The sequence below is a fragment of the Haemaphysalis longicornis genome, unplaced genomic scaffold (assembly GCF_048455015.1).
Source record: "Haemaphysalis longicornis isolate Haplotype H1 unplaced genomic scaffold, Haemaphysalis longicornis Haplotype H1 scaffold_1, whole genome shotgun sequence".
Lineage (NCBI taxonomy): Eukaryota > Metazoa > Arthropoda > Arachnida > Ixodida > Ixodidae > Haemaphysalis > Haemaphysalis longicornis.
The window spans coordinates 342,169,667-342,188,146 of record NW_027526203.1 but is presented as its reverse complement, the minus strand read 5'-3'; the positions used below and the strand labels follow the sequence as shown (position 1 = coordinate 342,188,146).

Sequence of the window (18,480 nt, the reverse complement as noted above, 5' to 3'; positions counted from 1 at the left end):
ACAGGACGTGCGCGAATGCGTGGGCTCTGCGGAGCCCCAACAACAGAGGAGGGCCATCCAGCGGCTCGAGGCGGCTCTGGCTCTGCAAAGGCGAAAGGGGGCCCCGCGCCCGCCCGTCCCTCCCGGCACTCCGCCCTCCCATGCGGGAGGTGGGGGTCGGGGGCCGACGGTGGCGGCCGGGAGCGCTCCGAGTAGCTCGAGCGGACGCCGAGACCAACCGCCTCGGGGTCTAAGCCCGACGCCCTAGGACTTTTGCGACTTAGGGCGATTAGATAGAAAGGACGCGACCGAGCCCTGCGTGGCCGGGAATCGTGTCCTTTGCACGCCGGATGCCTGAATAAAGTTCCATCTCTCTCTCTCTCATCGGACCTAGACAGGGTCGTGCTGGAATCTCTCCTGGCTTTCGCCAAAAAGACGGGCCTTCCAGAAAGGCTGTAATTCCCTTTCTCTTCTTTTCCCACGTCCCCTTTTAAGCCAACGTGGCTTCCTTCTAAGTGAACATTTGATAACAACAGCAGCAACAACGTAACTAGCTAAGGGCTTTCGCCGTGCTTGATCTTAAAATGGACCACAAAATGCGACCGCGGTTTAAAGTTTGCGCGGGAATGTAAAAGCTGAAACCGAAACTAGCTACAAATTGTACACTACCACTAGCCGACTCTACTAGAAACATAAACAGCTAGGACTATTTTTTTACTTGTTATAGCTACAGTTACAGCTAATCTTGACCAGTGAAGCATTGATTTCTATTTTGTGGCTGACAACTGAATTTGGTGGCTTGCGTGACGTCGGCATGCATTGGTAAAGTTTGTGCGGGAATGTAAAAGCTGAAACCGAAACTAGCTATAAATTGTACACTACCACTAGCCGACTCTACTAAAAACATAAACAACTAGGACTATTTTTTTACTTGTTATAGCTACAGTTACAGTTAATCGTGACCAGTGAAGCATTGATTTCTATTTTGTGGCTGACCACTGAATTTGGCGGCTTGCGTGTCGTCGGCATGCATTGGCGATCATGGCCATCATCATGACTCAGGGTTTGAACCGCGTTCTAACGTTCTGACTGACGAGGGCCTGCAGCTGTCGAGGCATCCTGTGGTAAGTACTCCGAAAGTGCGTGCTGTGCAGACTCAGGGTGTTTGTTTAGGCGAACAGCTGATTTTGACCCTATAATTTCCTTATAGAGTACTAGCTTCGCGCGCGAGCTGGGACATAAAGGCTTAGCGCGTCTATTGGTGCTTTGCGACGTTGCAACGTTTCAGAAAGAATATTTGTTATGTGCATGGAGAAAAGGCTGACCGAGAGCTAATCCCAGCGTTGTCATTTTGGGGGGTATGGTAGGGTAAACCACTCAAAAAATTGAATATGGAGTTTTGGCAATGAACAGTCGAGTGCACTATGAGGAACAAATCTGCTGTAGCATGGCGTCAAGCGTCCGCTCAAAACGGTTTAAATGCCGCGCCGAAATATGCCGCACGCCCTGGCGTTTAAAAATGGCGGACAAATTTCAGAGGACGGTTTGTTTATCGCTGTTTTTCGCGGTTGGCTTCAGTATTTTACGGTTTTTTGCTTGCGTATGTGTTACAAATAAGTTTAGTGTAATAAATGATCATCTCTTTTTGAACTTATTTACACTCACGAGACCTGCCTCTAGTGATGCTGTTGTAGTATGTTTCGGCTAGTGTTGCTGGCAGATAATGCGGAAGACCTACAAAAACTGGCCGACATTTGTGGTGATGAGTCAACGCAACGTACCTAGGACTACATTTAACCCACAGAAACCTGGAGTCATGGTGTTTAACGAGGAAGCTGATACAGCGCCACTAAGGATTAAACAGGAAGTCATACCATTAGTAAATAAGTACAAATACTTGGGGAACTGGCTTAATGAAGGAAAAGGCTACCTGAATTCCTATGAAGAACACCTCAAACTGAAAAGGAGACGAAACGCAGGAGTAATGAAACACAGAGCACTTTGGGGATACAATAAGTACGAGGTAGTACGAGGCATCTGGAAAAAGGTAATGGTGCCGGCGCTCACAATCTCTAGTGCCGTATAATGCTTAAAGTCAGATATCCCGCCGTGACTGGAGGTTATCCAAGAGGCAGCCGGCAGATTAGCACTGGGAGCACACAGTAAGACTACAAATGGGGCTGTACAAGGCAATATGGGTTGGGCTTCATTTGAGGCGAGGGAAGCGCAAAGTAAAGTACGGTTTGAGGAGCGGCTTAGACATTTAAAGAACTGGGCAGCCAGAGCACACAGGTATTTGTACCTTAAAATTGTGGACACCCAATGGCGGAAGAGGAAGCGAAAGCTGGCAACTAAATATAACTGGACCGCGGAGAATAAACAATGGGGGGCAGTTAAAAAGCAAGTGAAGGAAACAGAGACGCTCATGGGGTCAGAGAAGATGGAACTGAAGATATCACTGGGAACCTATAAATCAAGCAAACAAGAGATGTGGAAAGAGAACTTTTATGACAACAATAAAGGTAGTGCGTTGCTCTTCGAGGCGCGGGCTGGCTGCTTGAGAACTCGAACTTACATTAGCAAATATTCGTCCCAGGATGAGACGTGTGCGATGCGGCAGGGATAAGGAAACAATCGACCACATAGTAATAAAATGTCAAAAGATTCAGCCGGCTAGAATTGGGGGGAAAGTCCTACTTCCTGAGGCACTGGGCTTCGCAGTTGATGGAAGCATTAACTGGTCAGCAGTAGGTGTTACAAAGCAGCGGCTAGAGTATTGGTGGAAAAAAAAGCAGGGAAGTTCATCCCAGCCAGGGGTAGCGGCAGGGCAGAATTAAAAAGAAATACGAGTTGAGAGTTAACTTAATTTAAATTACTAAGATAGGCTAGATGGCGCATGCCGTCACCCTGCTTCAAAGGGGAGGCCTTTAATCATCATCGGCTTTGTTATCGCTCCCACCAACGTTGTTCACACATTTACGGTAGTGGTCGTGTTGCCTCTGTATCGAGTTTCAAGCGTACTACGATACCAGAAGATGGGACGATCATCCAGCAAATGGTACAAAAGATAACTTTCAAAGGTTCACGCAAAACTACTAGCCGCACTGTCCGCAGAATAAATAAATTCATTGCTGAATGCGAACAGAGTGGCCTGCAATACCAAATCCGATGGGTCCCTGGACATGAAGGGATTGAAGGCAATGAAGAGGCACACAGAATTGCCCGGGTGCAACTTCTTATTCACCCCGAGCAAGACTGTTCAGAACCCGCTGATTCAGATGCGGAGGCCGACATCGACCCAAAGGACGGTGCTGCTTTGGCGATGGCCGAGCGGAAGGCCGTTCTTCAAAGCAAAATTCCGGTAGACCCCAACCCGTTGCCCTCAGGATTCAGCCGATGGGCAACAGTGCGACTAAGGCGTATAAGAACGGGCACGGCCCTTACGCCTAGTACGGCTCACTATTTCTTCGTGCGTGGAAACCCGTACAGCTCTCTGAACTGCCAGAAATGTGGTACCGGTGCCCTGTGCAGTGCGCGACCCCTTTTGTTGGAATGTTCGGCACTCAGTGTTCCTAGAGAACGCTACCTAAAGACACTTGGCCTGCTACGACCGGCAGACTACGAACATGGCGTCAATCTGCTTGGTGCCCCACCTCACAGGAAGCACCTGCTGGACACTCTGTTGATTTTCATCAGAGAAGCCGGCATTGAGGACTGCTTCTAGATGCCTTTCTTTCCATGTTTTCCCCACTTCTTACTTTGCATCTCTTTTCCGACTCTTAACCGAGGCATCCGGTCATGTCAAGGGGACTTCTCTCCCTCTTTTTTTCCCAATAAACGTGTGTTCATTCCTTCATTCATTCAAAGGCAACGGTTTAGTGGCAAGAAGGACACCGAGAAACCGGCTCCACGAAGCGCAAGCCTCACGAAACCTGGTGGTGCATCTTTCGATGTAGACGGCAGATGTACAACTGGCTACCGCCTCATTGACTTCGCTCTTCTCCGCACCTTTTCGCAGAACGTAGCTGTGTGTTAAAGTTCAGAAAGGAAGAAATAATCTGGAAGAGGATACTGACAAGCGTAACGGTTTGGCATCATCCATAAATGTCTCCTGCAGCGAGTGCGCTCAATACATCAAGGCGCACTGCTGGCAATGTCTATGAAGTAAATCAACCAACGATGCTGTAGCCTGCTACAGTGACGGAAATTCTGCACGAAAACCTTTTCGAGCGGCCCTTGGAATTGTTCCAGGTGTGTGTTGTAATATTGCCTTCGACAGGATGGACAAAGACCGTGGGACCTGGCAGAATTCTATGGCTCCACAGAAAGCAAAGAAAGATGACACATAAAAAAGAGCAGAAAGAAAGATTTCAGAGACGCCACTACACAAGTCAGCAGTGAAATGTACTCTACTGTGGCATTTTAAGTATTTTGAAGGAGCGCGCAAGCATAAATTCCCATTTTTTCTCGAATTGTGTTTTTAATGATTTTTTTGTTCAAATTCAATGTACCTTTTCCCAAACGTATTGCTCCGATTGCTGGGAAACTTCGCACACATGTTCTACAATTAAGTATAAATATTCTGAACTAAACACATTACTGATAAGGTGACTGATATTTCTGCAAAAAAATTACACTTCAAGACACCCCCTTACCACTGTGTGCATGCAGAGTTACTATTTTCTTCCGCCCAAACTTCAAAGAAGGTATAAGATATTTTTAGTTCAGCTCAAACCTACAAGTATTTAGAATAACACTGCCTGATATCTTCCCATTACTCCTTGTTGTTCCAGAGAAAAGGTACATTGAGTAATTAAACACACCTGAAATTTTGGGAGTGGGCCACAAGACAGATACACAATCTAGACACAAAGTGTTTCATGTTGTACCCAGTGGCATCTTTTCTGCCCACGTGAAGTTTGATGCGAATATCTGCAAGCGTTTCTGAAATATAACGCTAAAACTAATATGTACAATTTACCCTACCATACCTCCTTAATTATGTGTCCGCGCAGGAGGCGCGAACGCCATTTTCGGATACAGCGCCAAGATTGCAGGCGCAACATGAGGCATTCGAGTTAGGCACGTGCTTTTGAACGTAATTGTGTGGCTGTCCTCGTTGATTGGGTCAAAACGTCGATTTAGTTATTGCGTTGTAATACATTTATTAACAGTTATCATAGCATATGCGTAAAAGGAGCAGAAAAAAATTACGTCCATCTTCCCGCGAGGGAACCCTGGTGTGATGCGACGCATCGGGGGATTCAACGAAGTAGTCAAAGCAAGGTCACGTCAGTGCGAGAGCGAGCGCTTGACTGAACCGCCGCGGCGCGATACCCGCTTTATATTCACAGCGATTGAAGGAGAGGAGACAACGGAGGAGAGTAGCGCATGCGCGCACTTGCGCACACCGGAGCAGTTGTTAACGCAGCGAAGCGCGCGCCAAACAAGCGCGCCAGCTGTGGTATGCTAATGAGCCGGAGTGAGAGTGTTGCACACAGCTGTGGGAGAGAAGAACGGAAGAGGGATGCGGACGGACGCCGCGACGAAGACGCAGGAGGGACAAGCATGAGAGCAAGAGATGCGTCGCACCTAAAAAATTACACCATCTTCCCGTGGGGAACCCTGATGAGGATGCGAAGCATCGTGGCAGTTCCGTGTGGTTCCATTGTGTTGCCGTTATGTTGAGTGATGTGGTTTTTACTAGCGCCAGAGGGAATTCCGCGTCCGAGTCCACAACGGTGGCAAAGGCACGCAAGTACTGTTGTGTTACGGTGAGTAGGCGGTGGTTCTCGAGGCGCCGAAACTCGTCCATCATGTTCTTGTCGATGTTGTCTCTGTGGTAAAATCGGTAGTCTCCGTCAGCGTTGGTGAGGTAAAGGTTGTTGACATTGGTGCACCGGCTGAGAGCAATGTACACGCCCTCCTCTTCGCAGCTTTGTCTTCTCCTTCTTCTTTATCGGCGGTTCCCCTACGGGAAGATGACGACGGTGGTTGAACGCGAAAAGCAAAAACGCCCGTGTGTACGAGATTTCGGCGCACGATAAGATCCCCAGGTGGTCAAAATTAATCCGGAGCCCTCCACTACGGCGCGCCTCATCGCCTGCGTTGCGTCGGCGCGTTAAACCCCAGAATCAATCAATCAATAGTTGAACGCGAACCTATCTCGTGATAGATTCTTTGGTTGGCCAATCCCTAGGGGCATCCTGCCACAATCAGCATCAGAGGCGCTGCGGACGGGGCTGGTTGAGCTGCAAGGCGCGTGGCGCTTCCCGCCACAGCTTTCCCACGGGAAAGTCAACATCCTCCTCTAAAGTTTTCAGTTCGTCGTTTCCGTTGACGTTCAGCTTCGCGTGCCTTCGTTGTATCAGTAGCTTCTTGACGTAGTTTGAATGAGTCAAGGACATAAGGCACGTTCGTAGCACCTGCTCCTGTTCCGGATTTGTAGCGTAGTGGGAAGAGCACCGCGTACCTCCCGTTGCCGCCAGAGAGTCGTGGGATCGAAACCGGGCGCTGCTAACAATTTCTTTTTTATATAGTGTAGTATCGCGCAGCTGTGGGTGTAAGGAGAGTTGCGCATGCGCAGTGTGAGTGCGGACGCCGACGCGGGACGTGCCGAGTCCATAAGATGCTTTCGCATCTAAAACGACAGCGACCTTCCAAAGACAGTTGAATGAATGTAACGTGTTGTCTAAACAATTTGTCCTTCAAACGCTTAGCTGGCGCTTTGCAGATTAATTACACTTCATCCTGTGAGTCTCGTGCCCCATTTTTTGCCTGCTTCAAACGATTAACGCTTAATTATACGTAAATAAAGCAGATCGCCGTACGATTTTCAAGAGACCACGAACGGAACACTCGTATGATCGGGATAGCATTTTCGAAGGTTATGTTGACACAAAATGCAGTTACAGTGGGGCTGAGCTAAGTTAAGAAAAAACGCGATATCAGTGCAGTATTGATGAGTCGCTTCTGTATACTCTACCGTGTCACACGCTTCCTTATACTGCATGTTCTCTGTATGTTAGAAAGGTTTTTGTTTACGGTGCAAAGCTAAGTTTTCTGTTACGAGATACTGAAAGGGGGCTGTACATGCGAGCGTAGCATGCAAGTCCTTCCGTCTTGCCTTGCTGCCTTGAAGGGCAGTGCACTGGTTGGGGATGAAATGAAGGATTACAACATGGAAAGAAGGGCTGTATAAAAGTGGTCTGCTGCACATCAGTGGGTACAACAATTCTGTTCACAAAAACGCCCGTGTGCACGAGATTTCGGCGCACGTTAAAGATCCCCAGGTGGTCAAAATTAATCCGGAGCCCTCCACTACGGCGCGCCTCATCGCCTGCGTTGCGTCGGCACGTTAAACCCTACAATCAATCAACAATTCTGTTCAGCTAGCCATTCCCACCGCGTTTGAGAAACATTTTGATTGAGATTGAGAAATTGAGTGATTGAGAAACATTTTTTGATGTTGGGAGCCTTCGGGCAGCTCGATAAGCCGGGCAGTTCTTGGTAAATGGAGTCTCCCTTTGAATACTCTTTTAGGTGGCTATGGCATCCTGTTGTGACCTCGATGACAACAAACCATCAGGCTATGGTGGGCCCAGAGAGCTGCTGACAAAGAAGCGCCAGAAGACAGCAGCTAACCCCGATGACAGTCAACCATCTGGCAGCAGTGGGACCATAATGTCACTGACCATGCAGTGCCAGGAGACACCAGCTGGCTATGGTGGGCCCAAAAAGTCGCTGACCAAGAAGCGCCAGAAGACAGCAGCTAACCTAGATGACAGCCAACCATCTGGCAGCAGCGAGCCCATAATGTCGCTGACCAGAAAGTCGCTGACCAAGAAGCGCCAGAAGACAGCGGCTAACCCCGATGGCAGCCAACCATCTGGCAGCAGCGGGCCCATAATGTCGCTGACCAAGCAGTGCCAGGAGACACCAGCTGACTATGGTGGGCCCAGAGAGTCGCTAACCAAGAAGCGCCAGAAGACAGCGGCTAACCCCGATGACAGCCAACCATCTGGCAGCAGCGGGCCCACAATGTCGCTGACCAAGCAGTGCCAGGAGACACCAGCTGACTATGGTGGGCCGAGACAGTCGCTGACCAAGAAGTGCCAGAAGACAGCAGCTAACTCCGATGACAGCCAACCATCTGGCAGCAGCGGGCCCATAATGTCGCTGACCAAGCAGTGCCAGGAGGCACCAGCTGACTATGGTGGGCCCAGAGAGTCGCTGACCAAGAAGCGCCAGAAGACAGCAGCTAACCCCGATGACAGCCAACCATCTGGCAGCAGCGGGCCCACAATGTCGCTGACCAAGCAGTGCCAGGAGACACCAGCTGACTATGGTGGGCCCAGAGAGTCGCTGACCAAGAAGCGCCAGAAGACAGCAGCTAACCCCGATGACAGCCAACCATCTGGCAGCAGCGGGCCCACAATGTCGCTGACCAAGCAGTGCCAGGAGACACCAGCTGACTATGGTGGGCCGAGACAGTCGCTGACCAAGAAGTGCCAGAAGACAGCAGCTAACCCCGATGACAGCCAACCATCTGGCAGCAGCGGGCCCACAATGTCGCTGACCAAGCAGTGCCAGGAGACACCAGCTGACTATGGTGGGCCGAGACAGTCGCTGACCAAGAAGTGCCAGAAGACAGCAGCTAACCCCGATGACAGCCAACCATCTGGCAGCAGCGGGCCCACAATGTCGCTGACCAAGCAGTGCCAGGAGACACCAGCTGACTATGGTGGGCCGAGACAGTCGCTGACCAAGAAGCGCCAGAAGACAGCAGCTAACCCCGATGACAGCCAACCATCTGGCAGCAGCGGGCCCACAATGTCGCTGACCAAGCAGTGCCAGGAGACACCAGCTGACTATGGTGGGCCGAGACAGTCGCTGACCAAGAAGCGCCAGAAGACAGCAGCTAACCCCGATGACAGCCAACCATCTGGCAGCAGCGGGCCCACAATGTCGCTGACCAAGCAGTGCCAGGAGACACCAGCTGACTATGGTGGGCCGAGACAGTCGCTGACCAAGAAGCGCCAGAAGACAGCAGCTAACCCCGATGACAGCCAACCATCTGGCAGCAGCGGGCCCACAATGTCGCTGACCAAGCAGTGCCAGGAGACACCAGCTGACTATGGTGGGCCGAGACAGTCGCTGACCAAGAAGTGCCAGAAGACAGCAGCTAACTCCGATGACAGCCAACCATCTGGCAGCAGCGGGCCCATAATGTCGCTGCCCACGCAGTGCCAGGAGACACCAGCTGACTATGGTGGGCCCAGAGAGTCGCTAACCAAGAAGCGCCAGAAGACAGCGGCTAACCCCGATGGCAGCCAACCATCTGGCAGCAGCGGGCCCATAATGTCGCTGACCAAGCAGTGCCAGGAGGCACCAGCTGACTATGGTGAGCCGAGAGAGTCGCTGACCAAGAAGTGCCAGGAGACAGCAGCTAACCCCGATGACAGCCAACCATCTGGCAGCAGCGGACCCATAATGTCGCTGACCAAGCAGAGCCAGGAGTCACCAGCTAGCAAAGGTGAGCTGGACTAGAAAAGCAGCGCAAAATAACGGATATCAGGGGAGAACTACACGGGCTGGCCAAAATAGGGTTTTATTTAAACGTAGTGCAGGAGAGTGAAGACAAAATTGGCAAATATGCGCTGATGACGTGCAAATACACACGATGCAGGAATTAAAAGAACCTAGTGAGTAATTCCAGTAATGTAATTCAAGCAGAGCCATATCTGTCACTGCCCTTGAGCTACTGCTGTCTCTGTGCTTGAACCATCAGTACCATAGGCGGAGACTACGGGGGGGCGCGGGGCCCCGAGCCCCTTCTGGTGTTTCCTGGGGGGACTTTGCCCCCCCCCCCCCCCCGGCAAAGGTGATCCCTGCCCATCCTACTCCCCGAAGTGACATTATCGATGCATTTCCCAGTTGACATTTCTTTAAAGCTGCCTCTATCTTTTCACTTAAAATATTTCGGCTAAAAGTTTACTGCATCATTGAATTGGCGCTGACGTGGACAGCTTACTTTCATACTTTCCATTTATTTCTTCGAATCCTTACAATGGAGCAATGGAGGACAAGCGCACTAGAAGCGCCCCAGAAGTATGTATATATATATATATATATATAATATATATATATATATATATATATATATATATATATATATATATATATATATATATATATATATATATATATATGCATGGTATGACCCGATGGGTACATTTTATCTTTATCACAATCATCATCATGGGCTGCAAGTCAGGGGGGGGGGGGCGAGCCCCCGCCAGGAAAACTGAAAACTCTCCGCCTATGATCAGTACGATGGTTGCTGGCAAGCTGTCACCAAGCTTTAGTTGCCAGCATGCAGTTTGGCACGCTGGCAAGCCGTAACAGAGTTAAAGCGGGGACAGGGTCTTGGTTAAATTATATGCTATTACAGCCATGATAAATAAAATTGAGGCCGTACGTAGCTGCACATTCTGATGTGTTGTATGGATAGCTGACCTTGTCCACTATTTTCCGCGACCACTGCGGGTGGAAAGCGCAGCTGATAAAACCCATTTTTTTGTAGCAGTGTTGGTAAGTCAAACGTACATGCACACTGTGCAGCAAGGGCAGATTTTTCACATTGCTGCCGAGTCTCAACTGCGTAATATACAGTGTTGCGACGATAACTGGAACACTTTAAAAAATTTTCCTGAGCGATCCGCCGCTCTGCTCACGCTCAAACTTCACACAAAGGTCGCATTTTGTGGTCTATTTTGTTTGACACCGGGAACAACAACGGTACTTACCTGTTTATTCTGAAAATAAATGAAAACGATTTTCGCCTATGGGAAAATGGCGGCGATTTGGACGTGCGAGCCCGAAAACCGGGTTTTCTGATCGTCTGTTAGCTCATTTCTAGGTGCATTTCCTGATCGTCTGCTGCACCATTTGGCTCCGTACGTGAATCCCAAACATGCGTTTCACTCTGCAGGTGGTTCCGCCGTTCCAACATCAACTTGCGCTGGCTCGCACGTCCAAATCAGCGGCCATTTTTCCATAGGCGAAAATCGTTTTTATTTATTTTCAGAATAAACAGGTAAGTACCGTTGTTGTTCCCGGTGTCAAACAAAATAGACCACAAAATGCGACCTTTGTGTGAAGTTTGAGCGCGAACAGAGCGGCGGATCGCTCAGGAAAAATTTTTAAAGTGTTCCAGTTATCGTCGCAACACCCTGTATATATATAGATGTTATCAGCCCTTCCTCTCTGTGAAAAAGGAGACAAGCAGCGAAACTGTGGTGTGTTTCTCCTCAATCGATGCATCTATTCACAACACAAAACACATTTGGTTGTAATTTGCGATTAAGCATGCTTTCTAGTTAATTATCTGAATGAATCTTAGGGGTACCGCAGTTTTATTCTAGCTGACGTACATCGGGCTGTCTGTTTCCCTCCCATAGAAGCCAATGTATTGGCAGCAGACAGGAGTTCCACAATATGCACAACTTCACTGGGAATTATTTAATTGTGAAGACTAGGTGAAACTTGGCTTAATTTTAGAGGCGTCTTAGCGGCTAATTGTCATATAACTTGCTTTGGGATAGAGTCGATAAAACAATGTCTAGTTACAGCCGCTTTCTGTAACTATATATACTCCCTTCATAGACAGCCATTTATTGACAGCAGCCGGGAATTCTGCAAAGTTTAAAGCTTCATTTGGAACCAATTAAGACAAGTAAGTGAAACTCTGCGTAATGATAGAGTCGTCTTAGCAGTCAATCTCAGTGTGATTTTTTCACTGACATGGACCACCGTTCTGGGGCAGCTATATACAGCTTTGCTGTAAAAAAGGATTTGAACTAAGGAGGGAGAATATCAGTAAAAACTGCAGGATTTGCAGACCAGCATTTGAGAACCTCTGTTCGAAACCAGTTACGCATTAATTTATTCATATCCGCTGTTCTTGCATGCACGCAGAAGAGGACCTCACAGCCGCTCTCCCTGGGCCCCAAGGTGGCCCGAGTTCTCAAAGCCAGGAGTGCACTGGCATGAAGTCACCAGCTGAGGGAGCCATGAGAAAAATGGGCCTGCCAGCTGAGAGCCACTCACGCACGTTCGCTCGTAAACATCGCCCGCCACACCAGCACAGGCACCTGCGCGATGCCTGTCCCTCAGGGTTCATCAGGCTACCGAGGTAAGTTTATGTGCCCTGCATCGGGAATTGCAGGCAGATCACAATTGGGGGATTCTTCAGTAGCTCGTAAGAAGTGCGGCTCTTCCAGTATCTGGTGAAAAAGAGGTTCCAGTAGGGAGCAGAATGCAAAATAGTACGTGATTGCTCTTTGCTGCATTTCTCTATAAGAAACTGCTCAAGCGCTGGTCTGCAAATCCTGCAGTTTTTACTGATATGCTCTCTCCTTAGATCAAATATTTTTCTTACAGCAAAGCTGTATATAGCTGCCCCACAACGGTGGTCCATGTCAGTGAAAAAATCGCACTGATGGCTGCTAAGACGACTCTATCATTACGCAGAGTTTCACTTATTTGTCTTAATTGGTTCCCAATGAAGTTTTAAACTTTACAGAATTCCCCGCTGCTGTCATGAAGCATACGCTTTAGTCCACAGGTTGCCACTTGTGGAAAACTGCCTTTTGCGGACAGTCTAAAAGGGGACACATCATTGGTTACCGATTGATAAACATTAGGTCTCCTAAAGCACATTCTTTTATAAGAAAGCGCAAGAGGCCTCGGTACATAAAGGGGGCAGCAAATTCTCCCCCTGAATTTGTGCCTTACTTTTAATGTTAGATCTATGATGAGCAGCTAAGGGCATCTCTTTTCTACCAGAAATGGTCGTTTCTGATTGCTCATTATTTTGAAGTGGCTAATAACAAGCCCATGGCACTGGTGCACTGGTCTTTCAGTTCGTGTTTGCACTGTGTTTTGCAGCTCTCCCACGTCGTCATTACCATGCTAATTCTAATCTAGTCTTGATGATAGCGGGGTTCGACGCTCCGAAGCTACACCTGGGCTATGAGTAGCGCCGTAGTGGAGAGCTCCAGATTAATTTTCACCACCTGCAGGGGATTTTTAACCTGCGCCGAAATCTCGACACACAGGTGTTTTTCGCTTTTGCCTCTATCTGAAACTGAGCCACCGCGGCCGAGATCAAACCCGCTTCCTTGGGCTCAGCAGCACAACGCCTTAGCCCCTGAGCCCCCGCAGCAGATTTTATCTGGACTTCCAACCACTCCTAAACTCTGCTGTGCGAATCTGTTCCTTGCCTCAACATTTCCTTATGTCATCCCTCCGTCGACTTATCGGTCTTCCCCTACTTGTAGTCCTGTTAGCCATCCTGTTAACCCTCTGAATGGCCCGCTGATTGTCAGTTCTCTGGATTACATGTACAGACCAGCTACTACACTTTGTTCTTTCAATTTATGCTAAAATGTCTTCCACCTGAGTTTGTTGCAATCAAAGGTGTTTGTTTCCTATTTCTAAGCATTACTCCTACTTTGCTTATTTTCAAGCTCATTGGGCCGCCTAAATTTCTCTTAGAGGTGCTTAGCAGTTATAAGTCCTCAAGTTACTGCTCCATAAGTTATCAGCAATAGCTACATACGAGAATAAAAGGCCAATATGCGGACCAAAAAGTCAGTAAGTAAAAATTTAACGTTTGTACACCTTTCTTTCTAGTAAATGAGGTAGCAGCTTACCACCGTCCTTTAGTAGATGCGCGATTATTCAATCGTCACCTTTGATTCTTCCCCTCTTATTTTTTGGGCACCTTTTGTACCTTATGCTTTGTTAGTGCTGAAACCTCGTGAGCCAGGTAGTCTATTCAGTCTGTTCTGCACACAGTAGCAGCCCACTGCTTTACCAATTGTGCTATCTCTGCACACTGCCATTGTAGAGCAGAAGTAGTTCTTGTTGCTCCTTATTTCCTTGTGGCACGTACACACTTGGGGGATTGGCCAGGAATCGCGAGCTTTGAGGGGCAATATGTCCGCATCACAAAATTCACAAAACTATATATATATATATATATATATATATACATATATATATATATATATATATATATATATATATATATATATATATATATATATATATATATATATATATATATATATATATATATATATATATATATATATATATATATATATATATATCAGAATGTAAAACTTGTAGAATAGTGTGCGCCGCGTGATCCCTGAAAATGATGGCACGTGAGTAGAACAGGTACACCAGCCATGCACATCCTTGGTTCTAGGGAAGCTGTGGCAAGTGCCAGCCTGCTTGCTGACGTAATTCGGGCCATAAGAGGTAGAAACGAAAGCAAAGCAACAGACACGTTCACCCTTGTAGCAGAGAAAAAAAGTCCGGTTGGAGTAATTTGCACCAAAAGAAAAACGAAATCGATTTAGCAGTAAACAAATCAATAAGTATCCCCAGGTTTTTGCTTTCACAGCACATAAGCAGGCTTAAATGTCCAAAGGAATTTTTTTGCCCATCGTGTAACACTCAGCCTGCTATTCAATCACATTGCCCCTCATCTGACATCCGCAACACGTGGCCTGCCAAACTCCAATTGTTCCTTTATTTCACACGAGTGTTCTCTATGCGAGCTTGTTGACCAGTCCGCGATGCTTGTTTCCTATCCCGGGAATGCAGCAGCTACTATCATCTTCCCTGACATGACCTATTCATGCAGAACAAGTCATCAGTGCTTTGCACAAATGATGACACAGCCCCAGCATCTGTTTGGTTGTAAAAAGTGGTGCTTCATAGAATATTTGAAGGTGAGCGGACAACAACCAAGATAGTCCTGCTTTGAGAGTTCTGCTGAGGAACGTGATCTAGCTCAAGCTCAGTGTATAAACACTACCAGAAAAGGTGCTTTCTGGCTGAAAAACACTCTTTGTTGTCCTTTTTTGCAGCCTCAAGACGAGCAGTGGCCCAGCAAAGGGCTGCTGTGTCTTGAGTTGCCCCTCCAACGAGTCCAACATGACTGATGGCCTGTGGTTGTTTCCGGTTCCCAGCCAGCAGACTGAGCCCATGCACCATGCAGCTTGGACGAAGAGGATCCCCATCGACCTTGAAAGAAGCAAGCCAGATAGCCCATACGTGTGCTTTCACCACTTTCGGAGTTTCGATTTCGTCTACCGTGATGGCCACCCCATTGGAATTAGGGACGATGTCATGCCATCAGTCTCAGCTTCAGAAGTCCAGCTTGGCGACTTACTACCAAAGTCGCAGGGAAGCGACGCATTTAATTTACAATGTGTGGCCCTTGTGAAGAAAGCACGTGCTGCGTACTATAAAAGCAAACGCGCAGAGGCATCCGCTCGACGCGCCACCAGTGCAACTGGTGGTAGTAAACGAGTCGTGCCACCTGGCTCGTCCGTGCCTTCTGAGAAGGAACACCACGAAAATAGTTGTAGGCACGCGGTCATCAAGAAGGAACCTAGCAAGTTGGACATGCCATCTGGCTCGTTCGTGCCTCCTGAGAATGAACACCACGAAAATAGTTGTAATCACCCGGTCATTGAGAAAGAACCTAGTGAGTTGGACATGCCGTCTGGCTCGTTCGTGCCTTTAGAGAATGAACACCCCAAAAATAATTCTGGGCACCTGGTCGTCAAGAAAGAGCCTAGCCAGCTGGAGATGGCGTCTGGCTCGTTCGTGCCTTCTGAGAAGGAACACCACGGAAATAGTTGTAGGCACCCGGTCATCAAAAAAGAACCTAGCAAGTTGGGCATGCCGTCTGGCTCGTCTGTGCCTCCTGAGAATGAACACCACAAAAATAGTTATAGGCACCCGGTCGTCAAAAAAGAACCTGGCCAGTTGGAAATGCCAACTGGCTTGTTCATGCCTTCTGAGAATGAACACCACAAAAATAGACACCTGGTCGTCAAGAAAGAAGCTAGCCAGTCGGAGACACCTGCTGGGGAAAGCAGTGCATCCTCTTTGTGTGCTTCCGGTAAAACTGGGGATGGTGGGCAAGCAGTGCCGTTTGGTTGTTGCGTGGGTGCAGTAAACGAAAGCCACAGGAGGGGCCCTGGGCACCAGTCTCTCCAGGAACCAGACAGTGCACCTGTTGGGACGTTGAGCACCCCAGCTGAGGGAGCTGAATCAATGGGCTCTACGAGCAAGGGTTCCACTGAACCTAGTGAACAAGAACAAGCAGTGCTGTTCCACCCTTCTATGGGAAACTACGTCATTGAAAAAAAAGTTCTGGGGGAAGAAGGGAGTAACCTTGATGACGCACCTATCTTCTTTAAAATAAGTTGGGCCCCTCAATAAGCTCACATAGAGGTTACATCGGCATCCCGTTAATCTGTGCACATGGCTTAGAAAAATGACTTGCGCCAAACAGACAAAGCTAGTCAAAGGTACTGGATGCTGAATGAGGTTGTTTGTTACAAAGAACAGTAACTTCCCTGTCCCCCAGCCCCAGCTAGGGCATCGACAAGTCTGGTGCTCACTTTAGTCACATTTTTTTATTTTTTGACTTCCTGACACCTTTTGACATTTGTAAGCTGATGCAAGAAGCGTGAGTAGGGTCGGCCAGCTCTTGTCGTTGTTTGGCTTGTTTTTTTTTTTTTGAGTACCTGACACCTTTTTACAACTGTTCGATGATGTGGGGAGTCTGAGTAGGGACGGCCAGCTGTTGTTCGGCTTGTCATGCGCGACAATCAAGAATGTAGGGGGAAGTGCAACGTCTAGCTTACAAACAGGAGGCAAAGTTGCACTGCGCCAGTACAGCTACCATCACAGTGCACCATACAAGTGGTCCTTTGTCATTATGACTACAGTGATATTTGTGTTTGGTAGGGTTTGTTGAACAAGAAACACTATTCTGCAAAGTTTGTATCTTCCAGTTTGGTGTGATATTTTCTTGTTGTTCTACGCATAAATTCAATGGTTTTAGTTTCAAACGCTTGGTTCTGTTTTGGTGTGTGATACAGTTTTCCTTTTTTAGTATGTGCCTAAATCGTTCTGACTACCGGCCCTTTTCCATTATGACTTGTGATATTTGTATTTGGTAGAGAGAGAGAGATATAAAACATCTTTTGTCCGGCAAAATTGACGCTGCCTAACGTCGTGTCAGTCAGTCAGTCCCTCGGCATCGGCTACCTACACGCACCCAGCACCCGAGGGGACAGTGCTTTCGGCCGCTGACGCTCGAGAGCCTCCAACGCTTGCTGGACGGCCCTGTATTGCACGTCGTAGTCCTTGCTTGCCACCGCATCCCCTAGGTGCGGCGGTAACGTTTCTGTAGCACCGTCGTTCACTTTGCAGTTCCACAGGATATGAGCCATCGTGGCCCTGTCCTTCCTCACCGTGCACACATCGCTCGGATACACGTCCGAACAAGAGACGCTAATTTACAAGTTTGTACTTTCCGGTTTCGTGTGATATTTTCTTGTAAATTTTCTTGTAAATAGCATAAATTAAAGGAGCACTGACACCAATTTTCGGCGTTAATATTATTGCACAGTTCGCTTCTTTCACTCAACAGAATACCCTGCCTGAAATATGAGCGGCCTGCGACGCGAAGCGATCTCATTTATCGCGCCGACGGAGCAGCGCGCGGAGCGGCACTCAGCCAATGGACATCAGCGTGACATCACCCCATGAAGCCAAAAGAAGTGACGCGACAGCGCTCGTCAAAAACTCGTGAGGTCACTTCACGCGCGCGGCCCCACGAGTGGCGAGCGGGCGCCGGTGACATCCGCACAAAGCGGTGAGGTCAGGCCGGGATTCTGCCATATGCGCCGTTCGGGATGAAAACGCGGGAATTAGAAACAAACGATTTTTAGGCCGTTCAGTGTAATTAACTATCGCGCGATGAAGTATTTGAAATACTGTTTCAGGCTCGCCAGACCATTAAGCATCGATAAAAGCAATAAAAGTGTAACATAAAATTTTCGTGTCAGTGCTCCTTTAAGTGCTTTTGAGCTCAAATGCTTGATTCGGTTTGTCTTTGATAGTCTCCATTTTTTTATCATATATTCATATAACATTTTGACAATGAATCTTTTAAGCGTATGCATAATTTTAACTTTTGCCATTGAAACTACTGCTGTGATCCGTTTAATAAAGTTGTTTGCTGCAAGGACTTCTATTGTGTATACGTGGCATGCACAAAGATAGAAAGCAGTTTTCCGTAGTTTCACCACATGTCGTCTGGAAAACAAAAAAACTGACAACACTGCAGGGAAAAGACCTGGTGCCACTGTCCAGGCATGGAAGAAACAAACAGTTGAAAGGCACTGACAAATCAAATTCCTTATCCTATTATTAATTAATGCTATTTTGGTAGGGATGGGAAATATGGATACAGGAGTTTAGACAAAAAGTGGGACATATTAGAAAAATGAGGCACATTACGTGAGCAAATTTGTTTAGCTATGTCATTACATGAAAGCATTCAACCTGCTTTTCCATCATAAAAAGTTTGCTGCTACACTCTTTTAGTATTGAAGA

The 18,480-nt window shown here is 47.8% G+C and overlaps 1 protein-coding gene across 1 annotated transcript; it reads left to right on the top strand.

Moving 5' to 3' along the window:
* The first annotated feature begins 1,034 nt into the window (after positions 1-1,034).
* Positions 1,035-18,164, top strand: LOC144153190 (uncharacterized). Its single transcript, XM_077684842.1, has 4 exons — positions 1,035-1,103; positions 7,522-9,514; positions 11,959-12,175; positions 14,928-18,164. The coding sequence occupies exons 2-4, from the start codon at positions 7,528-7,530 to the stop codon at positions 16,291-16,293; spliced, it is 3,570 nt and encodes a 1,189-aa protein (XP_077540968.1). The 5' UTR covers positions 1,035-1,103; positions 7,522-7,527; the 3' UTR covers positions 16,294-18,164.
* The last annotated feature ends 316 nt before the right edge of the window (positions 18,165-18,480 follow it).

Coding starts and splice junctions, on each gene's coding strand:
- LOC144153190 (XM_077684842.1), top strand. CDS start 7,528: ATGGCATCCTGTTGTGACCTCGATGACAACAAACCATCAGGCTATGGT. Junction 9,515..11,958: donor GGAGTCACCAGCTAGCAAAG/GTGAGCTGGACT, acceptor GCATGCACGCAG/AAGAGGACCTCACAGCCGCT. Junction 12,176..14,927: donor GGGTTCATCAGGCTACCGAG/GTAAGTTTATGT, acceptor CCTTTTTTGCAG/CCTCAAGACGAGCAGTGGCC.